Source organism: Geotrypetes seraphini, chromosome 8, assembly GCF_902459505.1.
Source record: "Geotrypetes seraphini chromosome 8, aGeoSer1.1, whole genome shotgun sequence".
Classification (NCBI taxonomy): domain Eukaryota; kingdom Metazoa; phylum Chordata; class Amphibia; order Gymnophiona; family Dermophiidae; genus Geotrypetes; species Geotrypetes seraphini.
The window spans coordinates 105,866,674-105,882,560 of NC_047091.1; the positions used below are offsets into that span (position 1 = coordinate 105,866,674).

Below are 15,887 nucleotides of genomic sequence, written 5' to 3' on the forward strand. Positions count from 1 at the left end.
AGCAGTTTAATCGCCCAGACACCACTACGTCTAACCTTGGAATAAATTGTCAACCAAAAAATTGCCCAAGTCCCAAATGCCCAAAACAAGCGAAGTCCTTCGCCTAAAAGCTGGATTCTGTAACCAACATCTGTCAAAAGCACCCCCGCAACGATCACGGCAGGAGAGATCTATCCCTCCACGAACCCCGACAATACCAGCAGAAGGGAGCCGGTTGGCCCGGCGCCTAACGCCCCTCCTATGGACAGGGCCTTAGCCGCCTGGCCCATTTGGAGGATAGCGGGCCTGCCGGTCAGACGGGCTTGGGACCCGGACGGCCAACTTAACGTAAGTTGAGTTGGGGGTTGGGGTGTCGGGGAGGGTCACGGAGTTAAAGAGGGCCGTTCAGGAGTTCGGGGGGCGATTGGGGGGGTCACAGGGGTGTGCGCCGTGGGCAGGAGGGCCTGGGATCTCTCCTTCCGGTATTTGAGGAGTAGGAAGGTCGCAGGGGACTTGCACCTCGGCAGGAGGGGTTGGGCTTCCTCTTGCTGGTATTTTCAGGGTGGGGGGGTTCACAGGGGACTTGTACCTCAGCAGGAGGGCTTGGGTTTCCTCCTGCCAGTATTTTCAGGATTCGGGGGTGGTTTGGGGGCTTGCGCCTCGGTAGGAGAGCTTGGGCTCCCTCCTGCCAGTATTTTTTGGGGGGTGGATTGCAATCATCTTTCCTGCTGCAGTTCACGGCAGTTCGGGTTCAGGGGGGATTGTGGCAGGGGAGATTAAGCATCTCTCCTGCCGCGATCATTGCGGTGGGGGGTGGGCAGGTTGCCGGGGCTGCTGAGCTGATCGCGGCAGCCGCGATCAGCTCAGCGGCCCCTATTCGGAACTTATACCTGTTTTGACTTGGTCTAAGTCAAAACGTATAAGTTCCGACTGGGCAACCTTGTTAAAGTTTTGGTTATACTTGCTGTATGACTAAGTCTCCTGCCCACCTCCTGCCCTTTCCTCACCTCTTTTTGCTCTAGGCGTTTAGAGGCAGGGTATAGGCCTAAGCTGTTTTAGATACATCTAAAACCAGCTTTGATTATAAGTACTTGGACGATCTGTTCTTTTGATCATCCAAGTACCAATTTAGGCCACTTTTTGAATGTTTTTTTTTTATTATTATGAGCCCCCTAACCGCTTAAGTCTTTCCTCATATAAGAGAAGTTCCATTTTCGTAATTATCATGGTCACCCTTCTTTGTACCTTTTCTAATTCTTTTCTAAATCTTTTTTTTATTGATTTATTAATTGCCTTTTTATGAAGAGATTCACCCAAGGTGGTTTACATTCAATAGTAGGTACTCTAGGCATTTTCCCTATCTGTCCCAGTGGGCTCACAATCTAACTATGAGGCAATTGGAGGGTTAAGTGACTTGCCCAGTGTCATAAGAAGCAGTGTTTATGTCTTGAATAAGCAGAGATCTAATCATGTCTTATTTCAGTCTAGGGACAAAATAGATGAAAAGTTATTTTGGCAGCTAGTAGTTTTTGTCTCTTTACCATCTTTAGCTGATTCTAATCCTACTGGGCTATAGAAATGTTAGGATAAAAGTATACTAGAGGTTTTACACATTATTGCGCCTCTTAAAATTAAGAAGAAATCAAGGGACAAATCCTCTCCTTGGTTTTCCAAACAACCATGTGCTAAAAATGAAACTATATAAGACTTATTTATTTTAAAAATTCTTTATTAATTGTTAATTCTGTATATACGATCAGTGTAGTTTTTCTTAATGTAACTTGCTCTGAACCTTTAAGGAATACAACAATCTATAAGTATAGGATTAGATTAGATTAAATTCTTGTGGATATGACAGCAGCTTGAGCCCAGATCCCAGCCGCTGTAGAGGACCTAGCCAAAGAAGTAGAGGTTCCAGTGATGAGAAATACCTGGAATCTCAAGTACGGTGTTGATGAGGCCAGTGAGGAGTTATGTGTGAAAGCTGTTCTCAGAGGAGGAATGACCAGAGGCCTTTTTGAGCATGTCAGACTGCAATAATGGTTGACTTGATGTTGACTATATGAAACTGTGAAGGAGAAGTTGGAATCTTCTCAACTAGTTCAAGCTTCTTTATTTAAGGATTTGTTAAATTTAAGGCTGAAAACTAAGAAATTAGAGAACACTATTAGAAATTGAAATTTGCATGTTGTGAATTTTCTGTGATCTTTGATAACTTCACCCCAAGAGATGTTAAGAAAATAATTTGCCTCCCTTTACATCTACATATTATTTTCCAACTGCAAAGAAGAAAGATCCTTCATTACAAGGAGAGGTCAATATGGAAATGGATATTCTAGATGTTTCAGTGATTCTGGAAGGCTCTAACTCTGACTCTGTGGTTCCATCTAATATGACTGAAACTATGGCATCATCAGATAAGGAAAGGCTCCTTAAGTTTTATTTTAAGAACATATGTGTCTTAAGGAGACATACAACGTAACATAACACTTTACTTTTTTTCCGCAAAACCTTCCATCTCTTTACAGAAAACAAATTAAGAAAAACTGTACAAACACAATGAACTACAAAATCATAAATTAATATAACAAAACATATCAACCAGAAGAGGTATAAACAGTTTTTGCTGTGATGCCCAGGAGTTTTGGATTTGAGGGCTTCATTTGTTGAAGTTTCTGTGTACAGGCAGTTCCGGGTAACGAATGTCTGACTTACTTCGGACTCGTAATTACAAACAGAGGTCTGGGTTCTCCCTTCCGTGTCCGAACACACCCCTCTTCCTCCCTCCCTCAATTCTATGTCCCAGGTTCGTGCCTCTCTATTGTGGGCGTTTACCTTTTCTGGCTGGAAGCCTTCTCTGATGTCAAAGGGAAGGCTTTGGTGTCAGCTGCGGGCAGCGAGTAAAAATCACTTCTCGCAGCTTTGTCACAGCTGGAAGGAAAGAAGATGAGGGAGCCGGCCAGAAATGGTAAATGCCCGCGGAAGGAGGGCACGAACTTGGGACAAAGAATGGAGGGAGGGAGAGTGGCACGTTGAGACATGTTTACAGCTAGATGTTCACATGTATTATGTACTTTTCCATTTGTCAAAGGGTATAAATTCAAAAGATACCATCATCACCTTTTATCCTATCAAGCAGCATCTTGGGATAAGGATTTAAATCTTTTATTCTTGACTTCTAGTACCTATCAGTTGTTCAGGAGACATTTGAAAACATATCTGTTTACTAGATATTTAGATAATTAGAATACTTCACTTAACTGTAATTTTTTACTTTTGTAAACCACATTGAACATCACGATACTGCGGTGTAGAAGTAAATTTTTATGTTATGTTATGGTTTGTTTTTGGGGGGAACTACTACCAGACGCATGCAATGCTGCTTTGTAGAACTTGGGACAGGATAGAAGAATAGATGGAAGGAAAAAAGGAGGGAGGGGGGCCTGAATTTGGGACACAAAATGGAGGGAGGGAGGGAGGGAGGGTAGCATGAACTTCGGACAGGATGGAATAATGGAGGGATTGAGGGGAAGAGATGCTGAGGTGGGGGAGGGAATAGAAAGGGAGAATTGTTGGGCATGGATGTCTGAGTAAGAGGGAAAGAGAGATGGTTCACATGGGGAAATGAAGGAAGACAATTGTTGGGCATAGGGAGGGAGAGAGAATTATTGGACATGGTGGTGGGAGAGGAGTGAGGTAGAGATGCATGGGGAAGAGAGAGATGGAAGAGAGAAATGTTGGATGTAGTGGTGGAGAGGGAACAATGGGATGGATGGAAAGGGATCCCCTTCCAGTATGCAATATGGTGTAGAATGAAAGTAAGTGTAAACCTCCTATCTTTTCTTTCTATTTAAACTACAGTACCTTATTTTGAGGACTGTTTCCTTAATGTTTTTACAGGAGAACATAAATACACACATGATCCAAGTTACATTCACATTCAACTTAAAAACAGTTTTAAAAACGGAACTCGACCTTAACCCAGGGACTGCTTGTAAATGTATTTGAGCCTTCTCAAATTTCTGCATTTGTTGCTACCACGCAGGCTTCAGTTTAGATGCTGGCTATTCCTAAACGGTGACAGGTCAAAAGCGCGCGCCGACAAAGGCGCGCCAAGACAACTGAGCGCAAGGCGGAAGCCCGCACCGAAGAAAAACAGTGTTTTAAGGGGCTCCGACGGGGGGCGGGGGGAACCCCCTCCCTTTACTGAATACAGATCGCACCGGCGTTGTGGAGGGTTTGGGGGGTTGTACACTCCACACATTATACTGAAAACCACTTTTTCCCTAAAAAACAGGGAAAAAGTTAAGTTTCCAGTATAATGAGGGGGGTTACAACCCCCCACAACGCCGGCGTGATCTGTATTCAGTAAAGTGGGGGGGTTCCCCACCAACACCCCCCCGTCGGAGCCCCTTAAAACACTGTTTTTCTTAGGCGCGGGCTTCCACTTTGCGCTCAGTTGTCTTGGTGCGCCTTTGTCGCCGCGCGCTTTTGACTATGAACCTCCTAAACAGTGATCTGTTTTGAAAGTGCTGATCGGAGATTGGTCCTCCCTTCACCAACATATTATTTGTTGTTAGAGGGTGGCAGTTGTGTGATTGCTCTTGATATGAATGAGCTTTACTTTTAAATTATTGAATTCCTTTTCAAATTTTTTATAGCTTTTTAATTTGTACATCGCTTAGATTTGTCCCTCGTTTTACTAAGGTGCGCTATGCGTTTTAGTGCACGTTTAGTGATTGCTAAATATACACGCGTGCTAACCACTAACGTGCCCATAGACTAACATGCATGCGTTAGCATTTAGCACATGGTTAATGTGCACTAAAATGCTTAGCGCACCTTTGTAAAAGGAGCCATTGGTTGTACCAAGATTTAGTGATTTATAAAATTTTTAATAAAGATAATAAATAATGAAACTATAAATGTGTGATAAGCATATTTAAATTTTTCCTTTTTTTCTGATTTCCTGTGCTCCCTATATTTAATTTTGGGTCCAGTATTGAGGACTTGAGCATTATCAGTTTTATGATGCTTTTCCTGATAATATTATTCCGATCATTTTATATACTGAAAGTGCTTTTCTGTATAAGCATACTGCTTGATTTGTAACATAATTATACTGCACAAAAAAAGAATTAACCCCCGCCCTTTTTATAAACTACGCTAGTGTTTTTAGTGCCGGCACTAAAAAACGCACTACGGTTTTGTAAAAAGGGGAGGGGGTAAATGCAATAATGGGACAATTCTATAAAAGGCGCTAAAAGTTAGGCACCGAAAATCTAGGTACCAAGATAGTATTCTATAATGGCAAATTAGGCTCCTAATGCATTATAGAATATTAGTATAAGTCAGCTATTAGGAGCCTAAATTTAGGCACTATCACTTAGATTTGCTCTATAACAGATGTAAGCAGAAGTACCTAAATGCAGCAATTAAGTGCGCACTTAAGTAGTTGGAAAGCCCATAACCTGCCCATGCCCCTCCCATGGGACCCAACGGAGACACGTACGGCCGCCTAGGTCCACCCAAGGCTACTTCCACGCCCACGCCTAGTCTTAGGCGAGCTTAGGTGGGCTTGCGCACCTCCCTAGGCTCCCAGAGGCACCTCCAATGCAGGCTGCCTGCCTCAGGAGGTTTTTTTTTTTTTTTTTAGAAAGGTGTGTCCCAATTGGCTGGTTGGGCAGCAGTTGGCCGCCTACAATCAAGACGCCTTTTATAGAATCCAGGCCTTAGTGTTGGGGCATGTGTAGCTCCTGTCATTCACTATATAGACATCAGTGGTCATCTGGAAGTTAATCGGGCACCGTCCAGTATTCAGACCGGTGCCCAGTTAACTTTCCCCTCTTTTTACGAAGCCATGTTAAGCTTTTTTAATAGCTGGCCTCAGTGGTATTAGCTCCGAAGCTCATAGGAATTATATGAGTGTCTGAGCTAATACTGCCACGGCCAGCGATAAAAAAGCCTAACATGGCTTCATAAAAGGGGGTTTTCATGCGGTACTTAGCCAGTTAGTGGACTGAAAATCACCACTAATGGGCTAAGTAGGGGCTCTGCTCCCAGTTCATCCCTTACATAACTGGTTAAAAGCTAGATACTAACAGGTTAAGTGCTGCTAAGTATCACGTGCCAGGTCACTCAGCAAAGTTTAATCAGGAAGCCTCTCCTGTTTTGGTTAAACACTTTTGAATATCAGGCGGTCTATATTGCCTGTGATCAAGCACCGCTTTGACCCTGCTGGTCCCACTGATGTCATTGCAGGCTGAACTGACAAGGAGTGGCAGTTTGCTACTGAAGGGGGCAATCCCCAAAAGGATTTTTTCCTCTAGTAGCTTCTTCAGAACAGACAAGCATTGTTAATATAATTGCATGTTGGTAAAGGTAATTTTTTTTAGACTGGTTCCTCTTTTGTAAGTTTTCACATATTATTGCGTTTTAGAATGATATATTATGTAATTTGTATAATGATGATTGAATTTGCTAGAACATGCGTTTGAGTGCAGTTTATAGAAATTGGCTGCTTACTAGATAACACCATTGTTCTTTTTTTTAATGGTTACATTCTAGAAGTTACTATATAGTGGTTGTGCCACTGAAGAAATCACGAGGCCAGTTTGTGAATCCCTGGGGTAGCCCTGAAGATATGGATCTGGAGGAGGTGAGTTCTGTAGAGCATCATAAACTAGTCTGGACACGAATGCCCAACCTCTCGCCATGCTGCCTAGTAAAACTATTGGTAATTGTTACTCTTTATATTAAATGCACAGAGCACAAAGTCCTGACTGCTGTCTTGCCAAACACATCTAAAGCTGAGCATGTTGCTTTGTGTGACCTGTTCACTTTGGTCAAAATAGTCTCCGGTCAGTATTCAGCAGCATTCAAGCACTAAATTAGCCCCAAGTATTCAGTACTGGGCCATGTCCAGGCACCAACACTGAATATCCAGCTTTCACCAGACATATATATGATGGCTACAGGGGGTTATGCAGATTCCATTTGATATTCAGACAGGAACAGCAAAACACATTTCTCTCCCCACCCCCCTATTGCCCACTACCACTAGAAGTCATAGCGGCCATTTTCTCTCAGAAGCCACAATGGGCAGAAGTGAGTAAGGTTCAATTCTGCTTTTGTTGACCACTAGACCACTAGGATGGTTGTGGTAGACCCCAGGGAGGAGGGGAAGGTGCTGCTGTGATTTGGGGCTAGGCAAGAGGGGAATCGGAGTTGATTGGGGGAGTGGGAGGGGCACTGAAGCTTGTTGGGGGGGGAAGGATGGGGGGATCTGAGCTTGTTGAGGGGGTCTAGGAGGGAGGGGAGGTCATCTAAACTTTTCAGGCTGAAATCCGTAAGTTATACAGATACTGAATATTGATCAGCACCTGCATAGCTAATTGAATAAAGTTAGGATTGCTATTTATGCAGTCCTATATGCCTAATTAACTGTTTGGGCACTGGCACTATTAGCTATGTGAGCACCTACATAACTGCCAGCTCCTTCCCAACTCCACCCCCATAACGCTCTGTCCAGCTCGGACTTAGTGCCGATATTTACCAGCACTGCCTAGTTAAGTGTCACTGAATATCAGCAGCTAGTCCGCTGAACGCAATTTAAGCAGCCATGAGCCTCTCCTGTGTAAATCACTTTGAATATTGAGCCCTCTGCTTTCTCCTATTTTATGTACACTGAAAATGCAGGGCCTCTATGCCTAAGACGTGGTATGCATTTAAAACTCAGGCATATACAGTAAGCCTTTCTTTTATTATGATGCTCATAGAGATCATGGTATTCAGTTCAATGGGTTTCTTTCCAGCTGGTTCAGGATATTGCAAAGCTTCAACGCCGAGGTCTGCGGCATTCACGGCAACTGGACTCCCCCAAATCATATATTGCTGCCCGTTTTCGAACATTACCAACCCATTTCACTCTTGGAGATCAGAAAACCTACGATGGGTTTGAAAACAAAGCTTTGGAGATTGGACAAAGATATGTTTTCTTTATCCTGGCTGTTCTTGAGGGAGCTGAATCAGTAAGTCAGATGTAACCTGTACATTGCCTTTCTATCTTACCTTTAAGAGCAAAGTTTATCCAGCTGACATGATGTTGCTGAGATGACGTTATTTAGCATATGAAGGAGTTTGTGTATAATTTGAGGTCTGTATTCTAAGATTTTGGAATTCTTCTACTTTCTACAAAACAGATACAATAATTCAAAAATCCTCATGCTTTACTAAAAAAAAATCTTTTTTTGCAGAGTGGAATGTTAAAATTAATGAGGCCGATTTTCAGACCATGGGAGGCAGCCTATCTATCTTCCATGGTTGGTGGTGAGCCCAGAAATTCAGTGCCAGGGCCATACCCAGTGACCAGCATTAAATTTCCAGTCTATTTTTGGCTGCAATTGGCATAGCTAGTGAAGCAGCTATTTATCAGCTGACCAGCTGAATCATAGCGGCCATAGATATACCTGCTGATCTGTCTGGCTGTTAAACTTAGCCAGTCAGCCAATGAATATTGGTGTTGATCGGGATATTCAGCAGGGGGTAGCCAGCTAACTTCCACTGTATATTAGCGCTATTTAGCCAGCCAGTAACCATTCCTGGTCGGCTAAATAATACTGAATATCAGCCAGTATAAATCAAACTGAATCCTGATTTCTTGTCCAAACATAATACCACTTCTCTAATCAGGAAGAAATATTCAATAGTCCATGGTATTGCAAGTGTGGTTGCACATATACCAGTAACTAATTTTCAAAGTGGACTAAAACAATTGGTAGACAGTCTGGAGATAATGTCAGATTTATTCAAGGTGCTCCCAGCAACACTACCAAATGCGTTTCACCAAACAAGGCTGCTTCAGGGGCATTTAACTAGCTTGGATCAGAAACAGATTCCACAAGGAATGAAAGCCAGCTGATGCAATGAGTTTCCTGAATCTCTGTCAAACGACAAACAGCAGGGAGCACCCTAAATAAATTGGACATTATCTCCAGACTGTCTGCCGATTGTTTAATTCCACAATGAATTCATTGGTGGATCGCTTACCTTGTTGCTTTCTCACACTAATTTTCAAAGGGGAAAGAGTGAGCCGCATAATTTGCCCCTGCTGCTTCTACAAGTGACCAACTGTGGATAAAATAACTCACATGCAATTGAAAAGTAAATGTATGCATTGTTTCCTCCCCAGATCATAAACATCCCTGGGAAGATTTTAGTCTAGCTAAAAGCATATGACGGTAAATACAGTAGCATAGTTTCAGATGCAAAAAGAGTACAGGAGTTTTGACAAGTGAGTTATGTATCCCCACCTGCGAGTTGGAAGGAGGTTTTCTGATCTGCTTTGAGATCATTTTTATTATTTTTGGATATTTTATCCGGATTGTGAGGCTTTCAATGCTGCAGAGGTTCCCAGTGCTTCTGGGACAGCTCTGACTACAAGAAGACACAGACTTTCTGGACTGAGTCTGTAGCTAGCAGGGTAGCCCTAGCCAGCCTGCATTAACAATTTGGAGGCTTGAGAACCCTTCTCCTCATAGCAGAGCTTGCTTATGGTTATCCAGAGCATGAACGCAGGCTGTGTAGCCCCATAAAGGTGCTAGGTGTGTTTCCCTCCCCACATTGACGCACTTAGAGCTAGGGGGTTTGAGATCTTAGTCACATTTATTGGTTTGACTGGCAGTCCAAAGATACAAGTTTTTGGAACCACTTACCTGCTTGTCTGAGGCAGAAGTCTTCTCTGTACTTCAGTTGGAGTCCCAGCTCAAGCAGTCCCAACACCAGCAATAACTGAATACAGCCTTTTGTAGCTTATGGGAGACATTGGGGGTGGTTTTAAATTACATTTTGAAGGTTACTGGAGTTTCTTTAGGGTCTCCCACCTCTAAAAATCCCTTCCCTGAATTTTGCTCTCCTGGGCCATATTGGATTTTTCAGTCCAACTCAATCTGCCTCAGAAACACTTTGATTTGGTTCAAATCGATACAGATAGACTCTTCAGGCTGTTCTACCCTGATATCATGCCAGATTTGTACTGGATGGCTGAAAGAGGAGCATCCATGTGCTACGTGCTGTGGAGCACATGAGATGGAGGCGGTGGAAGCCACGGATTCGCAGGATACAAACTCAAATTCTTTCATCCATTTGTGGATTCCCCAGGTGGATGGCCAGAGAAAGCAATCAAAGTGTGAACAACAGTGAGAAGATATCTGGGCTGTAGAGCCCATACCAACAGAAGAATTAGGCTTGAGCAGATACTCTCTATACTTTGTTGTGTCCAAAAGAGATTCAGATGGTTGGAGACTAATCCCAGATCTGAAAGCACTAAAAATGCCCCTATTCTGCATGAAGACTGTTTGGTTGGTCATTGCTGCGCTGACACCAGTCAAATTTCTAGCCTCTCTGGATTTGATGTAAGCCTACTTGCATATTCCCATCTTTCCCGGCCACAGGACATTTCTGAGATTTCAAGTGCTAGGAAAACATTACCAGTTTGTAGCACTACCCTTCAGTCTAGTGACAGCACCTTTCACCTTCACCAAGGTGATGGTCGTGGTAGCAGTATACCTATGCAGAGCGGGAATTCAGGTGCATCCATACTTGGACAATTGGCTGATCAAAACGAGAGAGCAGTGGCACAAGTGGTCCAACTCCTTCAAGATCTAGGTTGGATCATCAATTTCCTAAAATGTCACCTGGAACTGACTCAATCCCTAGAGTACTTGGGAGTTCAATTCAACACAGCAGTGCGCCGTGTGTTTCTACCAGAAGCCACACAAACTTAAACTAGCCCACCAGATATTGAACATTCTGGAGATGCAGGCACATATAGCATAGCACTGTCTGCAGGTGCTAGGTTCAATTTTAGCAACCATAGAGATTGTCCTTTGGGCGAAGACTCATCTAAACCCGCTACAGGAAACATCCTGGGCCAGAAGGATTCTCTCCAAATGCCTTTGTCCTGGACAGAGAGGATACACAGTGCAGTTTGAATTGGTGACTACAGCCAGAGTCTCTGGCCCATTCTTACCTCTCCACATTTCCTCCTGGGTGATTCTGACAACAGATGCCAGCCTGTAAGGCTGGGGAGGTCATTGCGAATGTCACCTAGTCCAGGGACCGTGACAGACTATCTCAGCCAAAGACTCTGGCCCGGGAGAGTGGTCACTATCCCAGAAAGCCTTTGACAGCATTGTGTGTCGATAGGGGCACCCAACATTCAATCTGATGGTGTTGGCTAGCAACAAGAAAGCCCTATATGTCTTCAGCCGAAGATGCGAGCCCGGAAGCGGCAGAATGGACACTGTAGTACAACTGTGGCCAAAAAGTGTCTATTGTACGTATTTCCCCTGTAACCCTTAATAGGACGGGTCATTCACAGAATTGCGAGCCATCTGAGATTAGTAATCCTGGTTGCCCCAAATTGGCTGCTTTGGTCCTGATATGAGGATCTAATTCGATTACAAAGAGACAGGTGTCTCAGACTGCCACCTCATTCATATTTTCTCTCACAGGGTCCAGTTGCCCAAGAGGACCTGGAAGTCTTTGAGCTTATGGCATGGCTCTTGAGCGTGAGGTCTTGAAGGAAAAGAGCTTCTCAGAAGTGGTCATAATGACTCTGCTACACTCTAAGAAGTCAGCGATGGTGGCGACTTATGCCAAGACTTGGAAAATGTTCCAGCTCTGGTGTGCGCAGAAGCAGGGGAACCATTGAGAGCCCCAATGGCTTAGTCCTAACGTTCCTGCAAGCGGGTCTCAAGAAGGGTTTGGTGGTTGGTTTCCTCAAAGTGAAGGTAGCAGGGTTATCCTGCTTTAGGGATTGAGTGGATAGAGTTTCTTTAGCTTCTCATCCAGATGTTGCCAGATTTTTAAGGCAGCGCTGTAGTTGCACCCCCCTGTGTGACAACCTTTTCCAACTTGAAACCTTAAAATGGTTTTGCATAGTCTCACTAAGGCCCTATATGAGCTTTTATAGGAGACTTCTTTGATGGATTTGACTGTAAAAATGGTTTTCCTAAGGGCTAACACCTTGACACGAAGAGTCTCAGAATTACAGGCACTCTCATTCAAAGAGCCATTCCTCAAGCTTGCATATAGTTCCCTCATTTTTGGCAAAGGTGGTGTTGGCCTTCCATGTTATTCAGAAAGTATGGCTTCCCATGTTCCAGGCCATGGGTTCTAAGAAAAAATATAAGATGTTAAAGTTGCTGGATGTTAGAAGAGTTCTTTGTTACCTAGAAGTGACAAATAAATTTCATCTTTAGGATCATCTTTTTGTTTTAACAAACACTGGCAAGTGGGGAAAGACAGCTTCTAAGCCATCTATCTCCGGATGGATTCGCATAGCGATTGCTTCTGCATACATTGACTGTGGTAAATAGCCACTGATATTTTTGGAAAGTTCACTGCACTAGAAACGTGTTAGCTTCTTGGACGGAGGCCCGGGCAATTAATACCCAAAGAGATTTGTAGGGCGGCTATATGGTCCATCCTTCATACTTTTATGAAATTTTACAGAGAGGATGTGGCAGCAGGTATGGACACCGTTATGGGGTCCATGATGCTGACAGCAGTCTCATCTATCCTGCTCTAGACTCTAGGGACATCTATGATACATCCTACTTGTCAAGACTCCTGTACCCTTTGCACCAGAAGGGAAGATTAGGTTCTTACCTCAATAATCATCTTTCTGGTAGAAGGGTACAGGAGTCTTGATGGCCCACCAGCCTACTATTACTAATCATTTCTATAGTAACATAATAGATGATGGCAGATAAAGACCCGAATGGTCCATCCAGTCTGCCCAACCTGATTCAATTTAAAAAAAATTTTTATTTTATTTTATTTTTTTAATTTTTCTTCTTAGCTATTTCTGGGCAAGAATCCAAAGCTATGCCTAGTCAGATTTTCATTTAGCCTGCTTTCTGACTCAGTCAGGTAAATGTATCCAGAAATTTGGATTTCTATCTGTCAGAAGTGTTTGAAGAGCATTGTAACTTCTCAATTGTACAGTCATAGGAGTACTACTAGGATCTCCATAAGTGTTAGTGCTGGTTGTGCTCAGACAGATGGTTTATCTTCACCTTGGGGTATTTTTTCTTTTATCTCACATGTTTTGTACTATGTTTGTACACTGTTTTATATTGAAGTTGACTTAAGAAAATAAGAATTGCCATACTGGGACAGACCGAAGGTCCATCAAACCCAGTATCCCTTTTCCAACAGTGACTAATCCAGGTCACAAGTACCTAGCTAGATCCCAAGTAGTAAAGCAAATTTTATGCTGCTTATCCTAGGAATAAGTAGTGGATTTCCCCAAGCCATCTCATTAATGGCTTATGGACTTCTCTTGTAGGAAATTATCCAAATCTTTTATAAACCCCGCTAAGTTAACTGATTTCACCACATTCTCTGGCAATGAATTCCAGAGTTTAATTACAAATTGTTTGAAGAAATATTTTCTCCAGTTTGTTTTAAATCTATTACTTAGTAGCTTCATTGCATGTCCCTTAGTCCTAGTATTTTTAGAAAGAGTGAACAAGTGATTCACATCTACCCTTTCCACTGCACTCCACTCATTATTTTATAGACCTCTTTTATATCCCCCCTGAGCTGTCTCTTTTCCAAGCTAAAGAGACCTAGCCCCATCAGCCTTTACTCATAGGGAAGTCACCCCATCCCTTTTTATCATTTTTGTCATCCTTCTCTATACCTTTTCTAATTCCGCTATATCTTTTTTGAGATACGATGACCAGAATTGCACACAGTATTCGAAATGCGGTCGTACCATAGAGCGATACAAGGGCATTATAACATTTTCATCTTTGTTCCTTTCCTGATAATTACTAACATTCTATTTGTTTTCTTTACCACTGCTGCACATTGAGCTGAGGGTTTCAAAGTATCCACAACAATGACGCCTAGATCCTTTTCGTGAGCAGTGACTCCTAACATAGAACTCAGAATCACGTAGCTATAGTTCAGGTTCCTCTTTCCTACATGCATCACTTTACACTTGCTCATATTAAACGTCATCTGCCATTTTGATGCCCAGTCTTCCAGTCTCACAAGGTTCTCTTGCAATTTTTCACAATCCTCTTGTGATTGAACAACTTTGAACAACTTTGTGTCATTAGCAAATTTAATTATCTCACTAGTTATTCCCATCTCTAGATCATTGATAAATATGTTAAAAAGCAGCAGTCCCAGCATAGATCCATGGGGAACTCCACTATTTGCCTTTCTCCATTGAGAATATTGACCATTTTAACTTACTGTCTGTTTTCTGTCTTTCATCCAGTTCTTAATCCATAATAAGTCATTACCTCCTATCCCATGACTTTCTATGAGGGTCATTTCATAAATATTGCACACTTTTTTAAATTTACATGTTTTATTTTTTATTCAAGTATTTCATTACAATCCTTCAATATAGTCTCCCTGCTTTGCAATGACCGAGTCCCAACATCCGGGAAGCTTCATTATTCCATTCAAGCACCATTTTTGTTCAGTTGTCGAATAGCTCGGGTAACGGTAGATGAAAGTTCTTCCAGAGATGCAAAACGATGTCCACGCATAGGTTATTTCAATTTTGGAAAAGTTTTTCAATGACAAGTGGAGAGCTCCATCTTCCCCATGACCAAAAATATTTTGACGAGCTCAATCAAAGTCAAACAAATGATGATGTTTGCTTATGATCATGAAGGCATCATCATCATCACAGATAAAGTTCCATGTGGAAGAAGTATCACAGCAGTGTATTATTGTGATTTTTTTTGCAAAAAATGCATAAAACCCGACCTCAGTTGCTCTTCACAACAACACTCACCCACATATAGGGAATGTCGTCACTGAAAAACTACACTGAGATGTGTTTTTGGTTTTTTTTAATAAATCTTTATTCATTTTAAAACATACATAAAGTGCATACAAAAATACAACAATTGGCACCAAATAACAGCACTTATTACTAACAAATAATAATATAGACATCTTCCCCCCTCCACTCCCCACCCACCCACTCATGTGTGGATGTATGTAAAACTCAATAAAAATGGAAGGCTTGGACTATTAATTGGTGGATACAAAATTTGCTAATGGGCCCCAAATCTCATTGAAGTTTTTACCATGACCCTTTAGTTCCAAATTCATTTGTTCATATCGATAACATAAGCACAGGGATTCCCACCAAAAGATATGATTCAGTCTATCGCATTATTTCCAATTTTTTGTGATCATCTGCATAGCAATGCCAGTCATTACAAGAAGTAGTTTATACTTAGCTGCAGAAATTGGAGACTTGGGATGTAATATAGTTCTGAAGAGAACAATATCGTATGACATTGGAATGGAAGTTTCCAGTATCCTATTAATTGTAACCCATATCGACTTCCAGAAGCCAAGTATTAAAGGGCAATAGTACAACATATGATCCAGCGTCCCTATATCAAGATGACAATGCATACGCTGGGAGGTGTTACCTCATGCTCCCTACAGTCCAGACATGAGTCCACCAGACTTCGACCATTTTCCAAAGTTGAAACAACCTATGCGTGGACATCGTTTTGCATCTCTGGAAGAGCCTTCTTCCGCTGTTATATGAGCCATTCGGCAACTGAACAAAAACGGTGTCTTCGATGGAATAATGAAGCTTCCAGAACGTTGGTACTTGGTCATTGCAAAGCAGGGAGACTATATTGAAGGATTGTAAAGAAATACTTGAAAAAAATATATAACATGTAAATTTAAAAAAATAGTGTGCATTATTTATGAAATGACCCTCGTAATTTCCTCAGAAGTCAAAATCATTGATGACACATCAAATAATAGAAAATCAGTGACCACAAGCAATATTACAACAAATGAAATATATAACCCCCCAAATTGCTGTCAGTCCCCATAAGAGGGTG

The 15,887-nt window shown here is 42.2% G+C and overlaps 1 protein-coding gene across 20 annotated transcripts in view; it reads left to right on the forward strand.

Annotated features, from left to right (window-relative positions):
* PTPRS (protein tyrosine phosphatase receptor type S) overlaps positions 1-15,887 on the forward strand; it is a 532,810-nt gene that overhangs the window by 448,831 nt on the left and 68,092 nt on the right. For all 20 annotated transcript variants that reach the window (XM_033953845.1, XM_033953844.1, XM_033953846.1 and 17 more), the window contains 2 exons: positions 6,547-6,637; positions 7,794-8,009. In XM_033953845.1, coding sequence (XP_033809736.1) covers positions 6,547-6,637; positions 7,794-8,009 — 307 coding nt within the window. The remainder of the gene's footprint in view (positions 1-6,546; positions 6,638-7,793; positions 8,010-15,887) is intronic.